The 27,398-nt window shown below is 36.8% G+C and overlaps 1 protein-coding gene across 5 annotated transcripts in view; it reads right to left on the bottom strand.

Annotated features, from left to right (window-relative positions):
* WDR37 (WD repeat domain 37) overlaps nucleotides 1–27,398 on the bottom strand; it is a 130,162-nt gene that overhangs the window by 39,087 nt on the left and 63,677 nt on the right. For all 5 annotated transcript variants that reach the window (XM_064285076.1, XM_064285075.1, XM_023548751.2 and 2 more), the window contains 6 exons: nucleotides 25,778–25,913; nucleotides 23,823–23,894; nucleotides 16,464–16,508; nucleotides 14,197–14,273; nucleotides 8,339–8,579; nucleotides 6,705–6,846 (listed from right to left, as the gene is read on the bottom strand). In XM_064285076.1, the coding sequence (XP_064141146.1) occupies nucleotides 6,705–6,846; nucleotides 8,339–8,579; nucleotides 14,197–14,273; nucleotides 16,464–16,508; nucleotides 23,823–23,894; nucleotides 25,778–25,913 (713 nt within the window). The remainder of the gene's footprint in view (nucleotides 1–6,704; nucleotides 6,847–8,338; nucleotides 8,580–14,196; nucleotides 14,274–16,463; nucleotides 16,509–23,822; nucleotides 23,895–25,777; nucleotides 25,914–27,398) is intronic.

The raw sequence follows: 27,398 nt of genomic DNA, 5'->3' as shown, positions 1-27,398 counted from the left end.
ATAGCAGCACTAGATAACTAAGACAGCATGCGAATGCTGACAATGAATAAAGAAGACCAAAGAAGAATTGATGCCTTTAAATTATGCTGTTGGAGAAGAATATTGAATATACCATGGACTGCTAGAAGAAAGAATAAATCTGTCTTGGAAGAAGTACAGCCAGAATGCTCCTTAGAAGTGAAGATAATGAGACATCATCTTAGGTCTTTGGACATGTTATCAGGAGGAACCAGTACCTGGAAAAGGACAACATGCTTGGTAGAGAGTCAGTGAAAAAGAGAAATCCCTCAAGAAGATGGACTGACAGAGCGGCTACAACAATGAACTCAAACAGCCACGACCGTGAGATGGCGCAGGACCGGACAAGCATTTCATTCTGTTGTATTGGGGTCACTATGAGTCAGACCGACTCAATGGCAGCTAACGAGGACAACAGCAAAAAGCATGACTCTACACATTTCAAAGGGTCCATTCAGCTATAGCTTTCCATCTTACCATTAAGCATTATATCTCAAACTCCACTTCTTAAAAAAACGCATAGAATTTATGTCAAAGTAGAGTGATAACTGTGAGAGGTAAAGAAAAAAAAATCTTTCCCCCAGCTCCTAGAAAATTTGGATCACAAAACTGGGTCAATAATCCATACAGCTGTATCTTGCTTTAAGAAAAATCAATATACAGAAATTCAAATTAACTGGACAGTTACTCATAAAAGATCCTAATACCCATTACTAAAGAATTTATGCTGTGTTTCTGTAAATGAAAATATGCCCTAAGATAAAATGTCCTGAAGTGTGTTCCACATGATGCTAATATGAACAATGGAAGAAAGGGCTATTATGGTTACAGATGTCTAGGAAACACTGCCACCGTTTAAGCAGGGGTTCACTTAAACTTCACGTACAACTTTTCAGGGCTATACCAACTAGTGAAATACAGCGAACTTTTAAAGGACTGCATGTCTGTGTTTTTCTTTTAATATTCAGGAAAAGAAACGGATTCAGGGGACTCAAGAAAATTAACCTGGAAAACCAACAGTCAGCAGATTAGAAGACAGTGCTGTATGCCTAAAAGCATTACAGTTTAAAAATGAATTCACACAAGGAAACATTTTATTTATTAAGGTTCCAGACACGGTGCTAGATGCTGGAAACAGATACAACTGTTAATCCTTTGAGGGTCACAAGCCCTTTGAGAAAATGGTGAAAGTTATGGACCCCCTGGATAGGTGAAAACAAACAAAGCTGGAACCCAGCATCAGTGTTCCTGGATGTCCACTGAATCCTAGTCCTTGGACTACTGCAGAAGAATAGAGGGTCCGTCAGAGTCACAGATTTGGAGGGCAAAGGCTTTCAGGAGATGATCTGGGGTTTGTTTTTAAGCATTCAGAACATCACAGATGAGTCATTAAACTGAAACCATTCTTCTGACCTAAGCCATTCCTCTGCGCTTAATTGAGAATTAGACTCATGTTTGGTTTTAATAAAGATAAGCCTTTGAGCGCATATGTATTTACATGTATTTACAAAGGTAATGAATTCTGTCAGTTTTATTTGTTAAATGGGCTCTGAACCAATACCAAAGACAAAAAAACAACAGCTGTTTACTAAGAAGATTCCTCAGCTGAACCCCTGTGAAAAGTCTCATTTCCTTCTTTTCTAAATTTAAGATGTTTCCAAAAGCTTACCGCTGATCTAATATCATGGAGGAATATTTTGCACGAAATAAAGACGTCTGCAGCTCCATCTGCTGACAAAATCCTAAAACTATCATTAAAAAATACTCCACGTGTTAAGTGAGAAATCTTAATAGGCAGAATCCTCACAAAACAGACCTGAGTGGTGGCAGAGACGCTTCCTAGTCTACCTACTTCTCAGTGGTACTCATGGACGTGGAGGGAGGGGTGAAAACCTCTGCCTCTCAGCACAGCAAGCAAGTACAACTTCTAACGAGTCCCCACCCACTCAGAAAGGTTTAAAATAAAGTTAAATTTTCTCCTTTTTTTTTTTTTTTTTTCTGATACTTACTGCAAGGAGATTAGTACCAAAGGGAGACTCTGAAACTTATTTTTGGATCTACATATCAAAAACTTTGCTAGTTCATGCTAACTTTAATAAGAAAATAAATATAAATAATATGAGTAAGAGTGGTACTTGCACTTATAGTCTATTTTCATAAAAAATTTCATTTGTCCTTAAAGTGAATGCAAACGTTATTTCTTAAAAAATGTGGATCAGATAGAGGACTCATGTGAACTTACACAACTCCAAATTTACTCTAATCCCACACCTGATTCCATTTAAAACAACAAAAAAAATCTATAAAATTGTATTCTTAGGTCCACTCAAAAATAAGAACTCTGTAACCAGTTATATTCCTCAGAAGTGTGTCTCAAAAAAAAAAAATTATTTTATGTATACATCAGATGTAGAAACACACCATGAACGAATAGATATTTTAAATGATACCAGTGCTCCCTGTATTTCACAATCAAAGGGAGACAAATGAAAACAAGCTATTGTTAACATTCACTTAAAAGCCAAGACATTCACTTCCACCAACTTCCAGTAATACAAATAATTCTTGGCCCTTTTTCCACAAAACAATTTCAGACAGTCAAATTAGGCAACTGCAAATAGAACGTGACTAAAAACTTATTTAAATAACACCTAGGGAGAATTATGAGTCGGGATCGACTTGAGGCAACGCGTCTGGTTGTTTTTTGATAGGAGAGACAATAAGGACCCCTGGTGGTGCAGTGGTTAAGGGCTGGGCTGCTACCTGCAAGGCCAGAGGTTTGAGCGCACCAGCTGCTCAGCGGGAGAAAGATGTGGTACTCTGCTTCCACAAAGTTTAGAGCCTTGGGAACCCTACAGGCAGTTCTACTCTGTCCTTGCAGGGTCTCTGTCAGTCGGAATCAACTCAACAGCAGTGGGTATGGTTTAGTTTTGCAGCTCTGTGACTGAGTACTACTCTGGAATCACACCTTAGATTCAAACCTCACTGGTGAGCCAGGCAACCTTCAGCAAATTACTTAACCTCTCTCTACCTCACTTTAGTTGTCAGTGAACTAGGGATAATAACATTTGGACTCAGCGTGAGGATTAAATAATTGACTTAAAGCATGTAATGTGTTAAGAACAGTGCCTGGCACATACTAAGGACTCAGTAAAAGTAGCCACTAATAACATTTTGTTATTTCTGCTTCCCTTCCATGACACGACACAACCATCCTAGCCCTCAATGGTTTTCTAGAGGTCTTTTATCTCCTGTCCAGGTGTGTCAGTCCATCTGCAGGGAAGATTTTAGTGCACGGCACTGGTACACTTACCCGTCTCCCTGTGATCGCATTCTGTCTTCGAAAGGAAGGTCTAGCTTCCACCATGTCAGAAGTATAGACTGCCCTCCTCTCTATGCACAAAACTCCCTTCTTAAACTCATTCTCGAATCTCTCATAAGGGAGATATTTGTACGTCGCTTGGTCCAGCATAGGGTAGGCAGTACAGTCATTTTAGTGTGGAAACTGTTGGCACTTCTCCCAGTCAGGGTAGGGAAAGGACAAGGTGACTCTAGAACTTCTTAGTGAAACAAGTCCACGAGTCCATACTACTCAAAAAAGAAAGTAACAAAGGAAAAGGGGAGAAGAAAGAAGGGAAACCTCTTTATTGAAAAATGTCAGCTAATAAATGTAGAAAATGACAGAATTAGAATGATCACCCTTTCACAACTCTCAATGTAATAATTCAGGCAAAGACCAATGACGTTAAACCCATCAGATGAAAGGCTGCTGTGCAGTAAGACATTCACATGGCCTCAAAGCGTCACTTCACTTCACTAGTTACAAAGCAGAGTGCCTTCCCAGCGGGGAGATGTGGCAGACATCACCTTAACCAAGCAATCCAACTCAGCATCAGCAACAGCAGGACCACCTGACATTCTGTGCATTCTGATGTAATGCGAGAAGTACACAAATTCAGCTATGATGTTCTTCTGGCAAAAAGGTTTACGTGAATGTAATCATAAGAAAACAAAAAGAAACATGCAGACTGTGGGACATTCTACAAGAGGGCTGGCTTGGATTCGTCACACACACAAAAAATCAGTTATCATGAAAAGTAAATAAATAGAAGAGACTATTCAAGATTAAAAAGGACTAAAGAAACAATACCTAAATTATCTAAATGCAATGAAAGGACTAAAGAAACAATATCTAAATTATCTAAATGCAATGAGTGAACCTGATTAAATCCTAGATTTCTTAAAAAACAAAAAAAAGTATCAGACACATTTTGGGAACAATTAGGTAAGTCTGAATGTTGTTGTTGTTGTTAGGTGCTGGCAAGTCAGTTCTGATCAATAGCAACCCATGTACAACAGAATGAAACACTGCCCAGTTCTGAGCCAACTTCACCATCAACGCTACGTTTGAGCCCACTGTTGCAGCCACTGTGTCAGTCCATCTTGTTGAGGATCTTCCTCTTTTTCACTGACCCTCTACTTTACCAAGCATGATGTCCCTCTCCAGGGAACTGGTCCCTCCTGATAACATGCCCAAAGTAAAGGAGATGAAGTCTCACCATCCTCGCTTTTAAGGAGCACTGTGTTGTACTTCTAAGACAGATTTGTTCGTTCTTATTCACTTTCTTAGGTGGATAATGGCACTGTTATTATTTAGAAGAATATCCTCATTCTTAAATACGCATGCTGAAGCATTAAAAGGCAAAGTGTCATAACATCTGTAATTTATGTTCAAAAGGCTCAGCAAAACAAAAGTACATACAGATTATGTGTGTGTGTGTATATGTATACATACACACACACACATTTATGTATGTATATAGAGAGAAGGAAAACAAAAACAAATATGGTAAAACAAAACATTAATCTAGGTGAAGGTTAAATGGGTGCTCATTACATTATTCTTTCAACTTTTATGTAGGCTTACAAGTTTTCAAAATAAAAAGTTTGGAAAAAAAAAAAAAAAGAAGGCTCAGGAGTAAGACTATCTGAATCCTTGTTCAGCTACTTTAATATCCGTGACCTCAGACAAGTTACTTAATTTCTCTGGGCCTAAAAAACACAGATACAGTAACTACTGCAGCAAGAACCACTAGCAGACCATCAATGGTTTGTACCGCTCTTCCACAACGCAGAGTTGTTGCTATCGGGACTACCCAGAGAGGGAAGTTTCCCAGTCTCCTTTGCCTTATGTGGAGTCATGGGAGTACGTCTCCCCACAGACGTCAGCAAAGTGTCACTTCCAGGATAAAGCGGTGAAGGACCTAATGCCACAGACAGAAAGTGTTTGGGTTCCTGAACATCCACTTGGAAGGCTGACTTGCCCACATGGTACTGTGATGTGAGTGATAAAGTTGAAATGAAAATTTAGGGGTTGTCCGTTTCAGAAGCCTGGGTGGTACAAGCTGTTTGTGATCAGCTGCTAAAGGTTGGCGGTTTGAACACATCCAGTGGCTCCTCGGAAGAAAGGCCTGGTAAATTGTTTCCATAAAGATTATGGCCAAGAAAACGCTGTGAAGCAGTTCTACTCTGCGACCTGTGGGGTCACCATGAGTCAGGATTGACTCAACAGTAACAGGTTTGTTTGCTTTTTGTTGTTACAGGACAATTATAACCCTAGCTAGTATAAATGTCTACCCTGTTAGGATGAAATAATTTAATACACATGAAGCTTTCAGAACAGAGCCAGTCATACAGTGAGATCGCAATACATGTCAGCTGTTACCTTCTGCCAACCTTTCAGCAGAGCTTCAGGTGCAAGGTACTAACTTGTTTCCAACCTCAAGCATCTTTGTAAAAAACTTTGTCCTATTTTCTTTTTGGATGTTTTACTAAATAACAATGAAACACTAAATCTAAAACTTAGTATTAGATTTAATAGTAAACATATTATTACATGATTATATTAAAAATGCTTAGATTTAATTAGATTAAATATGTTTAGATCTAATTAGATTTAATAATAAACATATACAATGGTTTTTGGTTTTTTTTAACATCGTCATATGATGAAAAGAAAGAAAACTATTTTGGAGTAGCAGAATGAGCAAGTTATTCATTCATTTAAAAAAATACTTACTTCAGGCTATTACATGCCAGGTATTTTTCTAGACATCGGGGATACAAAGCAGGACAAGAGTCCTGTTTAGACATGATTATGCTTGAGCTGCCTAAAAGAAATCCCAACATGGATGGGTTCATACTACATTGAGGTCTACGTTTATTGAGTGGGGAGTGTATCTTCTCTCAGGATGCTCTGCCAATAACAACAAAAATTAGACTAAAAACATCCCAGTAAGATTATTTGGTTAAGTGTGGTTGTGAACAGTCCTGGCCTTCCCCCTCAATAAATGACATGACCACGCTTGTAGGAACTCATGCTACAGACCTTGGAACGCTTCTTGATTCTCTTCATTTAAATCTCCCCTCTCTCCCTCTGTCCCATTCCATGTCCCTGTCCAATTTCTTGAGAACATCAGAATTTTCTCTTAACCTCCTATATTTTTTGAAATCTTAAAAATCAAGCTAAATGTTTAGGAAAAAAGAGAACAGTCATTTTGAAAGACAGTGGAGCTGAAAATTAATATGAAGAATAAAGATTAAACTGAGTTTTAATGTCAATCCACAAAACTTTTCTCAATAATAATTAAGAATAAACACCCAAATCTAAAACAACCATGGCTTACTCTGTGTGGCCCTGAAAAACATTCACAGAATGGATTGAAGGATCCCTGAAATCCCAAAGACGGAACGTTGTGTCTCGAGATGATGTTACCACAAGTCGCTGGTTGGGATGTGTACAACAGTGTGTTAATTCCTGATCATGTCCTGCAATCAAACATAAAAAGAATATTTAGAATAATGGACATGCAAGACTATTTACCCGCATATACACAACTGGAATAAAGCTATTTTTAAAAACAAGAAAAAAAAAATATTTATGGGCTCTGTTGCTAAAATTCAGTGTAAGAGAAATAATTTAATGGGATGTTCAGTTACAGTGTGAGAAACCAATTTTCCTCAGAACCCAGAAGTCCTTTCAGTCATGTATTTAAGAGCAGTAGGTGCCTATATGTGCAATCCATTTTCCGATCCCAATAGAACGTCAGGTAAAACACTTTCACAGTCTGAGTATGTGAACAACTTACTTCCTTATTTTCAGAATAACCTCCTATAATATAATACTGTAGAGCCCTCAGTAAAATACAATCTTTAAGACTCAGTTAGGAAATACATTTACTGATAAATCTGTAAAACCAACTATGGCAGGAGGAATTCTAAGATGGCTCCCAGGATTCTACTTCCTGGTATACACGTTGAATACTATCCTTCCCATGAGTTTGCGAAGAATCTTTTATATGAGATATGGTTCTGGTAATCATGTTACATTATATAGTAACAGAATTTTTCTAATGTAATTAAGGTTCCTAAATCAGTTGGCTTTGAGTTAATCAAAAGAAAGATTATCCTGGGTGGGCCTGACTTAATCAGTTGAGCTCTTAAAACCATCCAACCAAAACCAAACCCATTGCTGTTGAGTGGATTCCAACTCACAGCAATCCTATAGAGCAGACTAGAATTGCCCCACAGGGTTTTCAAGGAGTGCCTGGTGGATTCAAACCGCTGACCCTTTGCTTAGCAGCCGAGCTCTTAACCACTGTGCCACCAGGGCTCCTAAAAGGGTCCAGGCCTTCCCAAAGCCAGATAGATTAAAAGCAGCAGAGCCACTTTCCTGCCAGCTGAGAAGACAGCAAACAGCCAAGTAGTGAAATGCCTTGAGAGCAGCCATGGGAAACCTGAAGGCAGCCTCTAGATGCAAAGAGCCATCCCTGGCCAACAGAGAGCAAGAAAATGGAGATCTCAGTCAGACAGCTGCAAGGAAATGAACACTGCCAAGAGATCACAGCCCTGGTCAATACCTTGATTTCAGCCCAGTGAGACCCTGAGGAGAGGGTCAGCTAATCTGGACAGGGACTACTGACCCACGGAAACTCTAAGATATTAAATTTGTATTGTTTTAAGCCACTAAATTTATGGTCATTATTACAAAGCAACAGGAAGCTAATGTAACAACCATCTATTTCAAATATCTAGAAACTCCTCCACCCCACCCCTATATGCTACAATTAAATCCCACAAAGATAAAACATATTTAGCTACCAACAGTTCTACTAATTAGAAAGGATCTCTGAAAATTACAACCTAAGAATCAGGGGTATAAAAATAATTTTGGCCAAGAAAAAATCTGCAATGTAAGATATGAACACATTAACATAACTCAAAAGTAATCAAATAAATTTAAGTGTCTAAAGCAAAGTACCAGTCAGTGAATGTACAAGTTCAGATGTTTCCACGTCGTATAGATTCGCTGTTCTGTCCCAGGAGGCTGTCACTGCCTGCTTCCCTCCAACCAGCCAATCAGCTGCTATGACCACTCCCTGGTGGCTTTTTAGAGATGTCAGGGGAACTCGGATGGTAGGGCAATCACTGGAAACATCTCCATCTACATCAGGTTCATCTTTATCAGAAAACTCGACTTCATCTTCTCCAGATATTTGTTGCTAAAGATAAGATCCAAAGAGAAAGAAATATTCTGGGGATCTTAAGTCTTTTTCTGGCATGGCTACATGATCAGATGTCTCTTATTTACCTTTCTAGAACTTATTCATCATTATGACCAAAACTGGGACATAACTGGTGCTCAATGAATGTTGATCAAATTTATAATTATCTACTTGGCTAAAACTCAGGGTAAAACAAAAGAAAAAAAATTAAGGCCACTATGAGATCAAATGAACTATAATTCATTGCAGGTAACCAGTAAGATGGCAAATGGTAAATAGAATGATTTTTCAATATTTCAAGTTTTTACCACTTAGTAGTAAACTGTAACATAAAACTTTAAAAAAATATAACTGAAAGTCAATATATCACATTTAAAAAAATAGAAATGTTTCAATTCTTGGAAGCCTGTTTAAAATATACTTATAATTCTATTGTTATAATAACAGATACAAGTTTACTCTGTTTTCCTATAATACCAATGAAGTCTTTTGTCAAAAGCCAAGGATAAAATGAAAACATAATGGACTTCCCAGTCTAGGTTTCAGCCATTTAAGGAAATACGTTCATTTGTGATTTGTGACATATTCGAGTTATAAGGAAGCACACTACTGTCCTTTTTTTTTTTTTTTGGTACATCTTATCATTAACATGTGCCACATACAACGTTACAGCCCATAATTCGCTAATGTCATCATACCTGTAAGTTTATATGTCATTTTTCCAACCCACAAAAACAAAGAAAGGTTGGATTTATAAAGATACTGATAATAAAAAGCAGTAAAAATGAAAACCAAAAAAAAAAAAAAGAGGTATTTGACTTACATCAGAATGGACTTATGATGGAGTCATCAGAATGGACTCTGTCGTAAGTTGGCGACTATCTGTATTCAACAAAAATGTATCAGTTGCTTAAATGTGCCAGGCACCAGGCTGGGTGCTGGTAAGGTACAGATGAGGTGACATTATATCTGACTGATATGTGTATATGTAAGACCATGTATATGCTAGGTGATGGGAATGCTGGAGTGAACAAAACTGACAGAGTCTCTGCCTTCATGGAGCTTGTATTATAGCAAGGAATATAGTCAACACACACATACCACACGCAGACACACACACATAGTCAGGTGGTAATGAATGTTATGAAGAAAAATAAAGCAAACTAAGAATACAGGCATGGGGGATGCTATTTTATACTGGATTATCAGAGAAGGGCTCTGATGACAACTTACGTCAGGACCAAAAGAAAGTAAGGGAGTAAGCCATGCAAATATTGAGGGAAACAGCATTCCAGGTAGAAGGAACAACTGTACAGGCCCTAAGAAGGGAGTATACGTGGCATGCTCCCGAGGCAGTGAAGGTGACAGTGTGCCTGGAGCACAGTGATGGCGACAGGTAGGTGGGGTAAAGTGGAAGTGCTAGAAGAGGAAGTCAGAAATTTAGCTAATGCAAAACCTGGTAGACTATGCAGAAAACTCTGGGTTTTATCCTATGTGTGATGGCAAACCACCAGACCGTTTTGAGCAAAGATGTGATACAATCTAACTTATGCTTTGAAAAGGACCACTCTGCCTGCTGCGTGAAGGACATGATACAGAGGAAAGACATGTAAGGAGGAAGGCAGACAGGAGGTGTCTGTAGAAGTCCAAGGTAGCCTGGACTACGGAGGCAGTAACAGGGTGAATCAGAACATATTTTGAACAAAGTGTCAGGATTTCCTGATAGGCGGGATATGGAATATGAGAAAAAGACAGGAGTTCATGGGTGATTTAAAGGTTTCTGGTCTAAATGACTGGGTGAATGATGGTGACATTTCCTGAGATGTGGAATACAATGAAAGGAGCAAGTTATGGGAACATCCAGGTTTGAGATGTCCATAGACATTCAAGTACAGACTGAATACATAGTTAAATGGAGAAATCTGTAGTTACAAGGAAAACACTCAGAGCTAGTATGTCAAGCTGGGAGTCGGCAGCACCCAGACAGTTTTTAAAGCCCTGGGTGCTGAATGAGATCACCTAGGGAACAAGTGTGAGAAGAAAATAAGAAGGCTGAGGCTAAGAGCACTGAAACAGTTAGGAGGAGGAGAATGATCCAGGAAACAAAGCTGAAAAGCAATAGCGAGTGAGGAAGCAAGAAAACAAAAGAAAAACAGAAAATGTTTAATGGACAGATGGTCAATTGCATTGGGTTATCAAAAGGGAGACTAACAAGTGAGGTTGAAAATTATCCACTGGATATAGCAATATGAGGTGACCCTGATTAGAGTGGTATCAGCAGAGTGGCATGGATAAAAACCTAACTAGAAATTCAATGCAAACCCCATTAAAATTCCAATGGCCTTCTAAACAGAAATGGAAAAGCCAATCCTCAAATTATATGGAAAGACACAGAGCCCTGAACAGCTGAAGCAATCTCAAAAAAGAATAAAGTAGGAGAATTTATATTTCCTGACTTCAAACCATACTATAAAGCCACAGGAATCAAAACAGCCTGATACTGGTATAAGATTCATATAGACTTGAGAGACCAGAAATAAATTCATACACCTGTGGTCAAGTGATTTTCAACAATGGTGTTAAACTCATCTAATGGGGAAGGAAGAGCCTATTCAATACATGGTGCTGGGGTAATTCGATTCCCACATGCAGAAGAACAAATCAGGATCCAACCCTCACACCATACACAAAAAACAATTCCGAATGCATCAAGGATCTAAATGTGAAAACCAAAACCTTAAAATTCTTAGATGGAATGTAGGGATGAAACCATGGGATCTAGTTCTCTGTGATTAGCTATCAGATACAAAAACAAAAGCACGAGCTGCGAAAGACAAAACAGATAAATGGAACCTTGTAAAAATTAAACACTTTTGTGCATCAAAAGACTTTATCAAAAGTGAAAACACGGCCTCCCAATTGGAAAAAAATTTTTAGGAATCATATATCCAATAAGGGCCTAATACCCAAAATTTATAAATAACAAAAACATAAACAATCCAATTTGCAAATGAGCAAAGGACTTGAACAGACTTTTAACCAAAGAAAGATACTCAAATGGCTAACCAGCACATGAAAGGATGCTCAATTCCATCTTTCTGAGTGAATCTACATCACGTGTGGCCTATGTGTCAGTCCAGTCATTTGAAAGCTGAAACACTCTGGGTGGGTGCTGCAGAAGTGGTATCACAAGGAGAGAGAAAGTAGATTCCAGAATTATTTAGGAACTGGAATCAGTAAAATTTAATGGATTAATTGGCAACGGGAGGGGGAGAGAAGGAAACAAGAGGGCAATGTCAAAGATAATTCCAAATTTCCTGACAGTTTTATTAATTGCTGTACTCCACACCTAACACTCACTTAGTGCTTGTGGAAGGAAGGAAATAAACAACTAGGCACACAACTGAGCTACTTCCCCAGAGTGTAAACACTGGATAAGTTTGGGAGGAAGACCATGTGTTTGTTCAGTTTGGGTCACACTGAGTTTGAGGTACTTTTGAGGCATTTAAGTGGTGATATCTTATATGCAGTCAAAGATGAGACATACCTAGCAATCAGGATTCAACTTTTAAGGGGTGAAACAAAGTCAGTACGTTTATAAAGTGATTTTTCTAAACTAAAAAAGGAACTAAAAGATATTTTAAAAATGTAAATGTAATGAGTCATATTCAATATTTATAAGCTTTTTAAACCTTCATTTGGCCAAGAGCAGGGGGTGGAAGAGGTGGGAATAGTTGATGTATATTTTTGCTAATGTCTTAGAGATCACTAATCTATTTAACTTTTATCATCTTTACTGCCAGCAGAATTTTAATACACTGTCCAAGAACTGCTCACTTAATCCTTCTAGACTACTGAACACCAGTAGTCTACAGAATCAATGAATGTTGAATTATGGTATTTTAGTACTGGGAGAGTCATTAAACACCACTTAACTTCCTTCAATTTTCACTTACAAATGAGAAAAATTGCACCTACTAAGTCATATTAATTACTCAATCACCTAACTTGTGTGTGGCACAGTTATTTAGTGCTACACTAATCCAAGCTGTTATACAATGCCACCCAAGTTTTTTTAAACAATATTACGGATGCCAAATCAAACTCACTGACGCAAATTAAAAGGAGAAAAGGTCTGTCCAAAAGCCATACTGATTCAAAATGTATAAAACTAACCAGGAAAGACTAAGATAACAAGTTGTTGATCTAAGGGGTATCATTTGCATTTAGCGATAACTAAAAGAGATGGTATCTACTCTTTTCAGAGAGACAAACAGAGCTTCTCCTCGGCAATACTTCTAAAGTGGCTCAACTTACTGTATATAATTCAGGCTCATCTTTAATTCAGATTGAATTTCCCCCCTCTCCCCAGCTAGCCCCAAACCCTGAGGTAATAACTATCAACATGAAAAGTCCCTGCGCCCAATGCAAACAAAATAATAGAGGAAAATAAGCACAGTATTAATACTTTATGTAAACTATGAAAGTTTTTAATGTAAGGACATTTTTCCCTCTGACAAAATTTTCTTTTTCCTTTTATTTGGGGAAGAAAAAAAAAAAAACTCAATAAAATGTTAATGCTTTCTGACCACTAATTCTTACCCTCATCTCTCTGACCTTGCCCACCATCAATGTTTATTATCTTTGTTTCTGGAATGATTGCATTAAGTACGATACATAATGAATATTTTGGTATTTATGTTAAAATAAAATAGTCAGAATGTTCAATTAAAAATGAACTGTTTTAGTTAAATTCTCATAGAAATTAAGACCTCTTAACTAAAGAAAACTCATTCTCATTTTTCACTGGAATTTATTAATTGCTAAACCCATATCCAAAAAGAAAGATGTCTTAAAATATTTTTTAAAAGAAAAAGTAAAAGCAGTATTCAAAGGCAGAAATATCAAAACTGAAAGACTGCTGTCTTCCTCACAGCTTAACAACTTACAGACAAAACAGAAATCAGAAATTAACTTTTTTAAAAATTATTTCACTACATATAGTTATTTAGCCAGCTCTGCCTGATGTACTTTTTCTACCTGCTTTATGCAGCACAGGTAAAAGGGAAAATCACTGATAAAGGCTATATAGCTAAAAGCTGCCCTGAAACCAATAAAAATTAGTAAGATCATTTCACTCAAAAGTATAACTAAAATCTCTGCCTGATTGTAAACATGAGATATTGGGCTGAAAGTGATACAAATTTATTTAACAGTACAAGGCAAACAGTAATTTAAGGATTTATAGCTTAAATGTATTAATCCAATCTTCTCAATGTCAACAACTTTTGTTACCTACATAAAAATTTTACCCACTAAAAATGATGACATACAAGCCATTAACGTACATGCTAATAAAATCTATGAAAGATAAACACACTGTCTAAAATTAAATATATAACACATTAGGAAATATAATTTATATATACAAATTAAGAATTAATGGAAAATGTTTAATATTAATGGGAAGGAAGGTTAAAGCAAACATGCATTTATATAAAACAAAGGTAGTTTTTTCTAATATTATAAATTTATTCTAAAATGTGCGCAACTTGAAGAACCCTACCAACATACCCCATGGTGAGTTTTCAGGTTAAGTAAATGTGCTGCTTACACTAGTATCCGCAATGGGCTGGGGTACTGGCAGCTGCACCATATATCTCCAAATATGAGCAGTCTGATCTCCAGAAGCTGAAGACAAGAAATAGGAGGAAAGGTTATCCCAAGCACACACCATCTATAGAATGTGCTTTGAGTCAAACTTCTGTAACTCAGCAATCATTTAAGACAAACAGGCTTCATTTAAATGGCTCTTTCTGAGACTACATCATGCTATTTAGAATAGAGTAAGTGTGCAAAATTAAGATAATGACTTACTTATAAAAACATTCCCACTTCATTTTAGGGTAGAAAGTTGTAGAGGTTTAGAGAAAATTGACAGATTTTACTCTCCATCTATCTCATCTAAGTAAACTTATTATACTATAACTTATGATTATATGGATTCTGAGGTGTCTCAGAAATAAAGTAATACATAAATGCATGTTTTCACTAACTGAACATTGCAAGAACCTTACAATTTGCCATCCACCTATTAAACAGTACTATCTTATTTGTGCTACTATCCTTTTTCCCCAGGCAAAGTTTTCAAGGAAATGCTGATTCGGAATGGAGAGCCAAAATACAGTGCCACAGCCATCACCAACCATAAGTTAGTGCCATGCCTTTATATGTCAATGCCTGTTCAATACATTTGATTGAACAGACCTTGAAACAGAATGATTTCTACTTTCTCCCACTTCTTACTCTTCCCTTACAAAAGCCTTGCCTGGCTTCTACCTTCTTTTTACTACTGCAGATCTTCCCAAAGGAAATTAGTGTAAATTGTAGGTTACTGACAGTAATAAACTTGTTACAGTGTCAAACGACTTTATTGCTCTGACTTGCCAACTTCTCTTTGAATCAAAATCATATGTAAATCTTATTGAGACTCTTCTCTCTCTCTATCCCCATTATTTACTCTGTTTCAAAGTTTCTCTATTTCCATTATTTAGTCTGTTTCAAGGTTTCTATCTGTTTCATTTAAAAATGTCTCTTGATTTCATCCCCTCCTTTCTAATCTTTTGGTTGGAATCTGGACATTTCCAATCACCTTCTCATTGGTCTCCTTGCTGTCAGTTCTCTACCTCCTTTCTAATCCAACCGTCAACTTAACAAAGTTCAAATTCCTCAGTCTATTTTAATCTTCAAATATTTACCAAGGTATAAGTCAAGCTGCTATGATCTAGGTTTGTTAAAATATGACGAACTATCTTTCCCCCATATTCCTTCTATATATAAACCCAAACCCATGCGACCAAGCTGAGTTATTGCTGCATCTCAAACTCATTGAACGTATTTTTGCTTAGATTCCTTGTTTAAACAACTCTATCTGCACAAAGGAATCCATTATTCTTACTTTTGTGCTCTATTCCAGAAGTCAGCAAAACCTGGCCCATTGGCCAAACCTAAGCAGCCACTCATATTTGTAAATAAAGTTTTATTGCAACAAACCCACATCCATTCATTTTAGAATTGTCTATGGCTGCTTTTGAACCAAAATAGCAGAGTTGAGTAGTTGTGACAAAGCTGAAAATATTTACTATCTGGCCCTTTTCAGAGGAAGTTCATTAACCTACGGTCTACAGTTCACTTATCTTTCAATATTACCATGAGTGTCTCCAAAACATCACAGGCTCTAAGGTATATGACAATTGCGTAGTCATATGTAATTAAGGAAGGCTCTAAATTTTACAGGACACATCCTCAGTCCAATAACACTACCCTCCAAAAGCAACAAATGAAGGTGTTTTTAAAACCACTGTGTAACACAAATTATGACAAATTCCAAATCGGATTGTAACTGTAATCCAAGCTATCCCAACTTGGGTATCTAAAAAGGAATGAGATTATTGACTTTAGCAAATTTCCGAGTCTCAGTATTATTACTTTTCTCACTTCTTCATTTCAGGTGCATATATGGATTGGAAAAAAAAGGGCAATAATCACAGGGCTTCAAAGAATTGCATTATAAACTACCATTAATCTTTACAGCATAGGCAGATAAAAAGTAGGTAATAATGAAATGCTTATGAAAAGACTTCAAGAAAAAATGAATTCATTTTGATCTCACAATAAATTCAAGCTAATCTAATTGATAATCCACTATTGGTTAAAAAAAGTACTATTCCACTTTTCTTTATTTCTCATTTAATTAATAAAATGTCTACTAAATATTACCTTAAAAAAGGCTAGATAATTCTGATACTGATAAAAGAATGTTATAGTTGTTTTATGATTATTATAAGCTATTTTGTTCAATAAAGAAAAAAATCAACATACCAGTGAGAGCCAACTGCTCCGAGGGATGAAATTTTATAGAATTTACTATAAAATAAAAATATTACAAAACAATTTTAAAGTAACAAAAACATATCAGTATTTATCAGTCACAGCATACATTACAAAGTTAAATTAAAAATTAAAAGAACTATCTATAAGTTCAATATCATGTCTTCCCATTCAATTACACAATGAATAAATGTGTATGTTACAATAAAAAAATAACTTAAGCATGAAGTACCAAGTGGCTAAAGGATATGATACATACACCAAAAAAAAAAAAAGAATGTTAATATTCTGTTTATTTTTAAAAACACAGAAGTCATTTAGAGATGAAAATAAATCAGGATGAAAAAAGAGACAAAATAGAATTTCTGGAAGGTCTTCTGAGAAAGCTTTATTTTCGTGGTAAAGGAGCTAGGGCAAGGGAGATTCCTAGCATCTCCCCTTTCCCCTTCTCCTCTGCTGTCAGTGCAAATACAACAGTGAAACGTGTGCTCAACAGAACAACAAGCATGAGGACAGAAACCAAGGCACTGAGATGGGTAAAGCTCTGATGGCAGTGCACAGTTGCTAAATCAATCCTGAGCCCACCATACCTACCTACAGATTTTTGTTAGGTAAATGACAGATCTTAGAATGGTCTGAAAGCCATATTGGTCGTGTAGTCTGAAATTCCCAAACAAAGCATTCACCTTTGATGTAATATTTAACTCCAAGTCACTCTGGGAAAGCCTAGCCCTAATTCCATAACTTATGGAATTGGAAAGAGCGTAAAGGCTGAATAAGTTAGCTATGTCATTAAAATATTTTTTCTGGGTCACTAATAAAAATGCAACTGCCGACCCTTTGGTTAGCAGCCGTAGCACTTAACCACTATGCCACTAACCAAAGGGTCAGCAGTTCAAATGGGCCAGGCACTCGTTGGAAACTCCACGGGGCAGTTCTACTCTGTCCTATAGGGTCACTATGAGTTGGCATCGACTCGACGGCACTGGGTTTTTTTTTTTTTTTTAATGAAAATGCTAGAAGATACTCCTTTACCATTAACATTAGACTAGGGATAATTGTGGGAAGAACTGGTGAAAGTTTTGGCCATTTTAAATAAAAATTAAACAATAAACAATGCTAAAAATAAACTATTACTGCCTCATCTTTAAAAAAAGGTACTTATGTTGCTGTCACCTGATTTTTCTGTTTTAGCAATTACCTGTTGACTTTCTACTACAGAAGAGGATTTAGGTGTTTCCAAACCCTTATTCTGTGCCATATCACACCCATGCATGCTTTGTGTTTCCACCCCCCAATATAATTATATTGTAATTTTGGTAAGATCATTGATCAGTTTTCACTTTGTTATGTCTGTGCAAATTTGTAGCAAGTCACTTAATATCTCAGGTACTGGTTTTCTTATTGAAACTGGGAACATGAATATTTATCTCATAGAGTTACATGTACATTCATAACTTAAAGAAAAATGTAAACTATAATATAAAAAGAGAAGAAAACACAGAACAACAATTTCCTCCACTGGTGATGTTCTATTTTTAAAGGGCCCAGGAGTAGCAAACACTGAATCTCTCAGGTTTTACTCTTACAGGTCAGAGGGGACAATCTCTAGTCAGGTGTTTTGTCCAGAGGAACCAAAAGGAAAGAAAAATGTGTTATACTCAAAACTCTCTCTTTAGTGAATTACATTGATTAAAAATTCCAGTTGGCTTAACCACTCCCTTTAGTTTAAGTAACCTTAGACATATAATCAGGACACCATCTAGTAGGAAAAAGCAAAGAATTAAGAACAGAAGTTCTGCATAGGAAAAGTAAGAATGATAAACTCAGAGCCAAAAACATAGGCTTTTTGTCCATCATCTCTTGACACTTCCGTAAAATGCAATATCAGTCAAAAAGAAACAGACATGTACCCACATTAAAAAAAAAAAAAAAAGAATCAAACAATGAAATAAGAGACATCAACAAAATACTGGAAGCTGGAAAACAGGTGGATAATGGTAATTAATCGAGCAGACACAGTAAGGTTGAAACTTAAACCTAATGAAGAAAGGAAAACCAGTAAGAAAAAAAATCAAGGCTCAAGAATAAGATAAGACCTCTTGCTGTGGTGAAGAAGCTTCTATCAGACTAGTTCACTTCTCCTACTAGGATCATTTTTAAAATCTGTATATAATTTTTTTTTTTAAATGTTTTTTAAAGTCATCAAATAGCAACCAAGGCAGCCAGGAGATCCTAGAGAGAAACACAGAAATCAACCTTACAATTTGGCTGCTTTTTCCTCTCAAGGAATTTGCTAACTCCCAGTAAGGGCGCAGAAAGCAAGTGTAGTGGCACCCCAGTAAGTTGTTTTGTTGTTGTTAGTTGTCATCAAGTTGGCTCAGATTCATAGGGACCTTATGTTTAACAGGATGAAACGTTGCCTGGTCCTGCTCCATTTCCATGATCTTTTATGTGTTTGAGCCTGTTGTTGAGACAACTGTGTCAATCCATCTCATTCAGGGCTTCCCTACCTTTCATTGACCCTCCACTTTACCAAACATGATGTCCTTTTCTAGCGACTGTTCTTTCCTAATGATGCATCCAAAGTAAGCAAGGCAAAGTCTTGCCATCCTTGCTTGTTAAACCAAAAAACAAACAAACCCAGTGCCTTCAAGTCAATTCCAACTCATAGCGACCCTATAGGACAGAGTAGAACTGCCCCATAGAGTTTCCAAGGAGTACCTGGAGGATTCAAACTGCTGACCCTTTGGTTAGCAGCCATAGCACTTAACTGCTATGCCACCAGGGTTTCCCCTTGCTTGTTAGGAGGCAAAAATTGGAGTTGAAAGTCATCAAACCAGTTAGGACTCGAGGGATGGAAATCCCTTAGGAAAACTGCATGTATAGCAAGAGGCCAAGAAACCAAGCAGAGAGCAGTTTCAAAGAGTGAAAAAGCTGAGCAGATATTGCTATGAAGGTATTTACATGTGATTAATCTTTAAATCATCTGACCTTTAGTAAAGCAGATTATCCTCCATATTGTGGGTGGCCCCCATACAATCAGTTGAAGGCCTTACAAGCAAAAACTGAGGTTTCCCAAGGAGATAGATTCTGCCTCAAGACTGATTCTGGGTACAAGACTGTGGAGTTCCCAGTATATTCCCTGACCTACAGATTTTTGAACTTACCAGCCCCCAAAATCATGTGAGCTAATTCCTCAAGATGATCAGTCTCAATCTTGTTCTCTTTCTCCATGTGCATGTACGTTTGTGTGTTTGCATGTATATCTCAGTGGCTCTGTTTCCCTGGAGAACCCAAAGACAGGGTCACACTGCAATAAGAAATTTACAAAGAAAAAAAATCTAATGGATTTAAGGCAGGGGTATACTAGGAGACTGAAAACAGGAGAATTAGTTGAAAGTCTGGTAAGATGCAGTTAGATTCCCAGATAGCACTCCTTTCCCCATATATTCACTTGTTCACCCCAAGAAGAAGACAGGTACAGTTTCTTGACAGACTAATCAGAGAAGCAAGAGAAGATTTTGCAAGATGTTATGATGAAAAGGAAATTTCAGAGACTAAGAAAAAACTATCAAAAAAAAAAAAAAACCCCATAGCGACCCTACTGGACAGAGCAGAACTACCCCACAGGGTTTCCAAACTGCAATCCTTACAGAAGCAGACTGCCATATCCTTCTCCCACAGAGTGGCTGGTGGGTTCAAACCAATCAAAAACATGACAGCGTGAAATGTAAAATATTTTTAATAGAAACGACGAAGGATAAAGTTCAGGAAATACAGAAATAAGGAAAAACCAAGACAGAAAATAAAAAAGATAACAAAATCTGAATAATCTATGAGTTCTAACATCTTACTAATACCCGCTGCTGTCAATTCCGACTCACAGCAGCCCTACAGGACAGAGGAGAACTGTACCGTAGGGTTTCCGAGGCTGTGAATTTTTACAGAAGCAGACTGCCACATCTTTCTCCTATGGAGCAGCTGGTGGGTTCAAACTGCCAACCTTTCAGTTAGTAGCTGAGCAGTTAACCACTGCGCCACCAGGGCTCATTCTACTAACAGGGGTTCCAAAACAGTAACACAGACAGACCAAAGGTAAAGATATTTTTTAAAACAATTTACATATAACAATTCCCAGAACTCAATGACATATATTTCTAGACTGAAACGTCCCACTGAATGTCCACCAAAATAAAGACAATAAAAAAAGGCCTACAGGAGAAGAAAAAGAAAGAAAATTCTAAAAGCTTCAAAGGAGAAACATTTGATCACCTATAAAGGATCAGGGTTCAAAATAGCATTAGACTTCTTAATGTCAATACTAAAGCTGTAAAAATAAGACAACAGAGCAACACCTTCAAGTTTCTGAAAATTATTTTCTATGTAGAAGAATACACCCAGCCAAATTATCAATGAAGTGTAGGCAAAAAAATATTTTTCAACAATTTAAGGTCATAAAATTTTTACCTCCAAGACACCTTTTATAAGGAAGCTATTGAAAGATTTGTTTCCACGAAGAAAGAAAATCCAGAGTATGTAACATAGGGGAGAGGCAAAGACAAATCCCAGGATGATACTGAAGGGGAACTTCCAGGGCAACATCTCTGCCAAACCAGGGCAGGGAAAGAATGGAGAACTCCAAGGACAGAACAACAACGAAAATAAACAAATGGTCTATCTGTTGAATGTGATCACACTGTAATGTTACCAACCTGGCAGAGTTTTAGTATGAGCTGGGGATATATATAAGGGAGCCCTGGTGGTACAGTGGTTAAAGTGCTTGGCTACTAACTGAAAGATTGAAGGTTTGAACCCACCAGCTGCTCTGCAGGAGAAAGATGTGGCAGTCTGCTTCCATAAAGATTGATGGAAACCCTATGGGGCAATTCTACTTTGTCCTGTAGGGTCACTGTGAGTCAGAATCGGTTCAATAACAATAGGTTTGGCTTATAGAAAACTAGTCAAATTAAAAAACAAGGGAATTACTCCAGAGGATATAAAAATGGCAATAAAATCAGTACAGTACATGGGCAATTGTCAACAATATTGATCTAGTCAAAATCACATAAAACCTATTTAAATTAAAATTATGATATAACTATTTGGGGGTGATAAGGAGTAAAGAAGCATATATGTAGCAAGTTCATTTTCCTTAATAAGAGTCACTTCTTTGTCTAATACTCAAAAATTAAGAAATAATAAACTCATTTAGAAAAATGGAAGAAAAAAAAACAATGTTTAAACAGTTAAAAGTGGTTGCCTTTTGGGCAGCAAAGAGAAGGGGTGAGGAGTGGTGAGGAAGGAGACTTGTTTTCTTACACAGGCCGTTTTTACTTTTTTAATTTTCAGGCTGTGCATATGGATTTAATTTTTGAAATGTCTTTAAAAAAAAATCTGAGATGAAGAAACAGAGAATGCAGTGTTCACTCATCTGACAAACTTGGGTTACGTGTTGGACCACCTAGTATACATAGTCCAGGCACTGTCTAACTGCAGGCAATACAACAGTGCCACAGACAGAGGCCTGCAGGAAGAGAGGTGGGGATACAGTGTGGAGAGAAGACTTTAAAATGGGAAAGACATGTACTTGTTCATATGCTAATGTGAAAGGGGTTGTGCTGAGATAAACGATACAGAACCTACCAGCCACTCAGCAGAAGGTAAGATCATCTGCTTCTGTAAAGATTTACAGCCTGGTCACCCTATAGGGCAGTTCTAGTCTGTCTTATAGGATCAAACAGGGATAAATGAAGGCGCGAAGGTCCTAAGAAAGGAAAAGTGGCCGGGACCCACAGCACACTGAGAAGCACTAGCCTCGGGTGGGAGAACAGATATTTCATTCACAGATACGGGCAGTAAGACACTCAGATGAACGGGGATTCACTGAATTCTGTAGATGGGGGTAGACCTAACTCTATAGAAGTTAAAGGTGATAAAGCTAAATAATCCAACTCTCAGTTGTCTTTAACGTTTAAGGGAATAGTGGTGGTTGGTAAAGGCATCTAAGCAGGTGAAGGCAGCTTTTGACAGATAAAGATTGGAAGTGAGGGTATTCCAGCAAAAGGAACCACAAAGGGAGTTTGGGAAAAAAGTGAGAAGTAAAATTTGGTCAAAACACATGGTACTTATGGAGGAATAACTGAAAAAAGAGAAAAGAGCTATTGCAGATAGCATTAACCACAGCAAAGAAGCACATTAATAGAAGGTGCACTTTATTTTGCCTGAATATATCCAAATTTAAAGTGTTGAAAAGCAAAGGTACCACTTTAAGGACTAAGATGTGCCTAACCTAAGCATGGTGTTTTCAATCACTTCATATTCAAGTGAAAGCTGGACAATGAGTAAGGAAGGCCTTTGAGTTATGGTGTTAGTGAAGAACACTGAATATACCATGGACTGCCAGAACGAACAAATTTGTCTTGGATGAAGTACAAACAGAATGCTCCTTAGAATCAAGGATGGAGAGATTTCATCTCACATACTTTGGACATGTTATCAGGAGGGACCAGTCCCTGGAGGAAGGCATCATGTTAAATAAATTAGAAGGTCATCAAAAAAGAGGAAGACCCTCAACAAGATGGACTGACACAGCGACCGCAACAATGAGCTCAAGCACAGCAACAACTGTGAGGATGGTGCAGGACCAGGCAGTGTTTCGTTCTCTTGTACACAGGGTTGCTATGAGTTAGAATTGACTTGACGGCACCTAACAACAACTTTTAAGAGTAAATCTTGGTCAACAATTACCCTAAAGCAGAGATGAGAAGGTAAGAGGGCAGGGAAACTAGATTACTGGAAATGGAACAACCAGAATGAAAATATTTAGAATGCTGACATACTGTGAAAAATGTAAGCAACGTCACTGAACAATTTGTGTAGAAATTATTAAATGGGAACCTAATTTGCTGTTGCTGTGAGTTGGAACTGACTCAATGGCAATGGGTTTTTTTTTTTAATTTGCTGTGTAAACTCTCACCGAAAATACAATCAAATATTATTTTTAAAAAATACCAAAAAAAGTAAATCTCTAAATTGGATATTTTTTAATTCACTTATTTCAGTTCCAAAATTTTCTAAATATGGCTTCATAAACAACACTAAATACAATGTAGACTAATACTATTTTTAACTCGTTTAGGGAATTTAGCTTTTTTCCCTTTATTAAAATTATACATACTAAAGGCACAGCTCATCCTATGCTGGATATGCCACACTGCCCTTGCATAGCCAAAACAGTAAAACTTCCAGTCATGCAAATTAGCTGATTTTATAATGTAAAGTTCTAAAAACAAGTCAAAGTAGGAAATGACATCTGAAAATAAAGTATTCATTTATACGAATGCTTACCTGACCCAACATGACCTGAGTATTTGACAAGGCACCTTCCTGTTTCTATACTCCACAGCAAAGCCGTGTGATCTGGAAGGTTGAAATAAAAAGTAGTAATTTAACCATGACCAATTTTATGGTCTTTTAAATAAAAGAATAAGTATTCTAAAAATGTAAAGTTAAACTACGACTAATATCTCTTGCATCTTTATATGTACTACTGTGTAATTCAGTCGATCAAAACTAAAGTTTCCAAAAAGATCAGAGATTTTGGGGACCTGTCCAAGGTCACATAACTGGCAAATGGGAAAACTGGGACAAGATTTCAAAATTCATTATTATACTGACTTCATCATACTTGAGGCTTAAAATACAGGTCATTTATATAATAGTTTCATTATTTTTGTCTAAGTATTAAATGTTCCAGACATCTTAGAATATTTAAATTCAAATTAATACCATCCAAATCCAGGAACAAATTAATTCTGATATAAATATTCCTTTGGGCCTTTCCTCTTATAGGTACAATTTTAAAAAGTAGATTTTTTTTTTTAATGAAAATCTGATAAATATGTAAAAAGACCAAACTTAATGATCTGACTGAGACTAGCAGGACCCCAGAGGTCATGGTCCCCAGACCTTCTGTCAGCCCAAGACAGGAACCATTCCCAAAGCCAACTCTTCAGACAGGAATTGGACTGGACCATGAGATAGAAAATGATACTGGTGAGGAGTAAGCTTCTTGGCTCAAGTAGACACATGAGACTATGTGGGCAGCTCCTGTCTAGAGGGGGGATGAAAAGGGACAGGGGGACAGGAGCTGGCTGAATGGACACGGAAACACAGGGTGGTGAGGAAGAGGGTGCTGTCTCACTGGGGGAGAGCAACTAGGTGTATATAAAACAATATATATATAGGAAGCTGTATATACATTTTTATATGAGAGTCTGACTTGATTTGTAAACTCTCACTTAAATCACAATTAAAAAAAAAAAGAAAATCTGAGAAATAAATGCTAATTATCCGAGTGGAATTTCAGAAATATCAGAAAAGGGTCCTTTTACTCATTTTTCATCATAATTTCCCAAGCCATATGGGGTGCTCATGTAGGAACAAAATTTCATACAAGAGAGGAAACACAAAACAGAAAGAACTTTCTTCCTTACTCTTACTAGTTTATCATTTTCTATTTCCACTTTAAAAACCAGGATCTAATGAGTAACTTCTCACAAGCTAGGAAAATGATTTTCAACAAATACCGGTTTTTAATTTCAGTAATTTTTATCTGAAGGGGTGTTACTTTATGCCACCTCAGATAGCTTTCATAAAATCTACCTTCCTAAAAGTATCTTTAATGAGAAGAAAGGGGTCTCTAACACCCCGTTTCTCTGACTCCCAGAGGTAAGCTCTAGGAGTCTATCCTCCCCTCTGGCTGAGCTCCTTGGACAAAAAACCCCTCTGCCTGAGCTCCTTGGACAGTATGCATTTTTCAACAATAATCGCACTGTCCCTTAGTTGTACTTCACTAGTGGAAAAAATAATTTTTAAATTTTCATATCAAGAAACACTCTTAGCTATGAGTATCAAGAAAACCAATCAGAAAAACTATCTGACTTGTTTTAAAAATATCCCACCTGATGTTTCTAACTGATTCTAACTGATTCTTTCACACAATTAAATTAAATCTAGATAGAACAAGTATTTCCTTACTCCGATATTTAAGGTTGGCTATAATATCACACTCAGCTACAGTATTCAAGACACTGGGCAAAGACAGCCCTAAAGGTCTTCAGTACTAAGCACTGCTGGGTGGACAGACAGCAAAATTCTATTTCTTAGTCTTAGTGATTAATCAAGGGATCATTCTATTACCGGCAACTGAAAGTCAGAAATTTCAACCAGTTATCAAGCAATTATTTTTCAATAAGCTAGTCTGATTAATTTTTCTCTAGTTTAAATCTTTCAAAATTTACCAGCAGATGCAGTTCCCAGCACCACTGGCTGTGTCCTTGCAACACTCACATCCCAGATTCCATCCCTGTGACCAATATACTCCTTCACGAGCTGGCAGACAGCCCTGGATGTTGTAGTCTTAAAGCTGGAAACAATCTAAAATAGTAAAGGGAAGGAATATTTTTAAACAACATACTGAAGTGAATTCTCCTAAGTTAAAAAAGGTAAAACAGAAAACATGTCTTGAAAAATGCATAAATCACAACTAGAACATTCAAAGGACTAAAAGGATACAATCCAAGTGTAAGCAGCAGAACTGAAATGCCTTGTGTAGTAACGGCAGACACATTCTGCTAGAAAGGAGAGAGAAGGAACAGAGACCTGAAGGTTTCAGAGGGCTGCCTCTCTATTTCAGTTTGCTATTATTCAGACAAGCAATGTCTTACTACAGAAGAAAGGTTTATTTGGACGTTTCAAGTCACTGTTTCACAAATCCAAATAGACAAAGTTTCCAAATTTTTGAGAGAGGAAAACAAAAGTAGCTAGCTAGTTAGCTAGGCAAGAAAAATTAAGAAAAGTATATCCCAAACTGTTAACAATAATTATTTTTATTACTGGAGAACGTTTTTTTTTTTCCCTGTTATTTGATAATGTACAACAACCACATGTCAATGGGAGGAAAAAAAATCCATGGGGAAGGAATCAAAAAGACGACACTTCTAACAAACGAACAGGTTGGTTCAAAATCATTTATTGAGCACTTGATAGGTGCCAGGCACTGTACTAGATGCAGGAGACACAAGAACAAGACAGAGATTTCTTGCCATTAAGAAGCTTACAGTCTAAGAGAAAACACACATGAAATAACAGTACAATGTGATACATGCAATAGTAAAGGTATTGTCTTGTATCATGATACATACAAAAAACAATTCTGATTTTCTTTTACAAGGAAAAATACCAAGTGAGGAAGAACTAAACAAAAATTTCTTCAGAGTTTTGTTTTTGAATTGTTCTCAGATATGAGCGGCTTTTCAGTAAACCAGAATAATGTACATTATTCAGATTAGGGAAACTATAAAATCAAGTGAAAAAGGAAAGCTGGTGGTATTACACAGCTTATTTAAAACACTAAATAAAGCCCTGAAAATTTATCTAAATGTGTCCTTACTACATTAAAATACAATCCACTGTTACAATTCAGGTATGCATAAATTATCCCACTGATACAGTGAAAGATTAAAACAAAATGGTTGATGAAGATAATGACTCTTTCATAATATATAAAAAGTTCCATTTGACTTGGTTTCAATTTAAAAGGAATTATAAAAGAACTTATTCGAACCCATCGTTATCTTTTTTTTTTTTTTTTTTTGCAAGCTAGTACCTCACTCAACCAAGCAAAATCATCCCTCTAAAATGTGGAAAAGTGCTTTTGGTGGCATCAAGTGCCATTTAGATGTTAATATCACAACATTTAATGCAAAACTCTCCCTTATAATTAAGTTACAATAAATTTCATTTTCCAAGTCTCTCACCATTTCTAATAAATCTTATTATAAGAAATACACTACCATAAGTTAAATTCTTTACCTACTCTATTTTTACGTAAGAACAGACAGCTTTTCATTTGCTATGAGA

The sequence above is a fragment of the Loxodonta africana genome, chromosome 4 (assembly GCF_030014295.1).
Source record: "Loxodonta africana isolate mLoxAfr1 chromosome 4, mLoxAfr1.hap2, whole genome shotgun sequence".
In the NCBI taxonomy this organism is placed as follows: Eukaryota; Metazoa; Chordata; class Mammalia; order Proboscidea; family Elephantidae; genus Loxodonta; species Loxodonta africana.
This window is presented reverse-complemented; position numbering and strand designations above follow the sequence as displayed.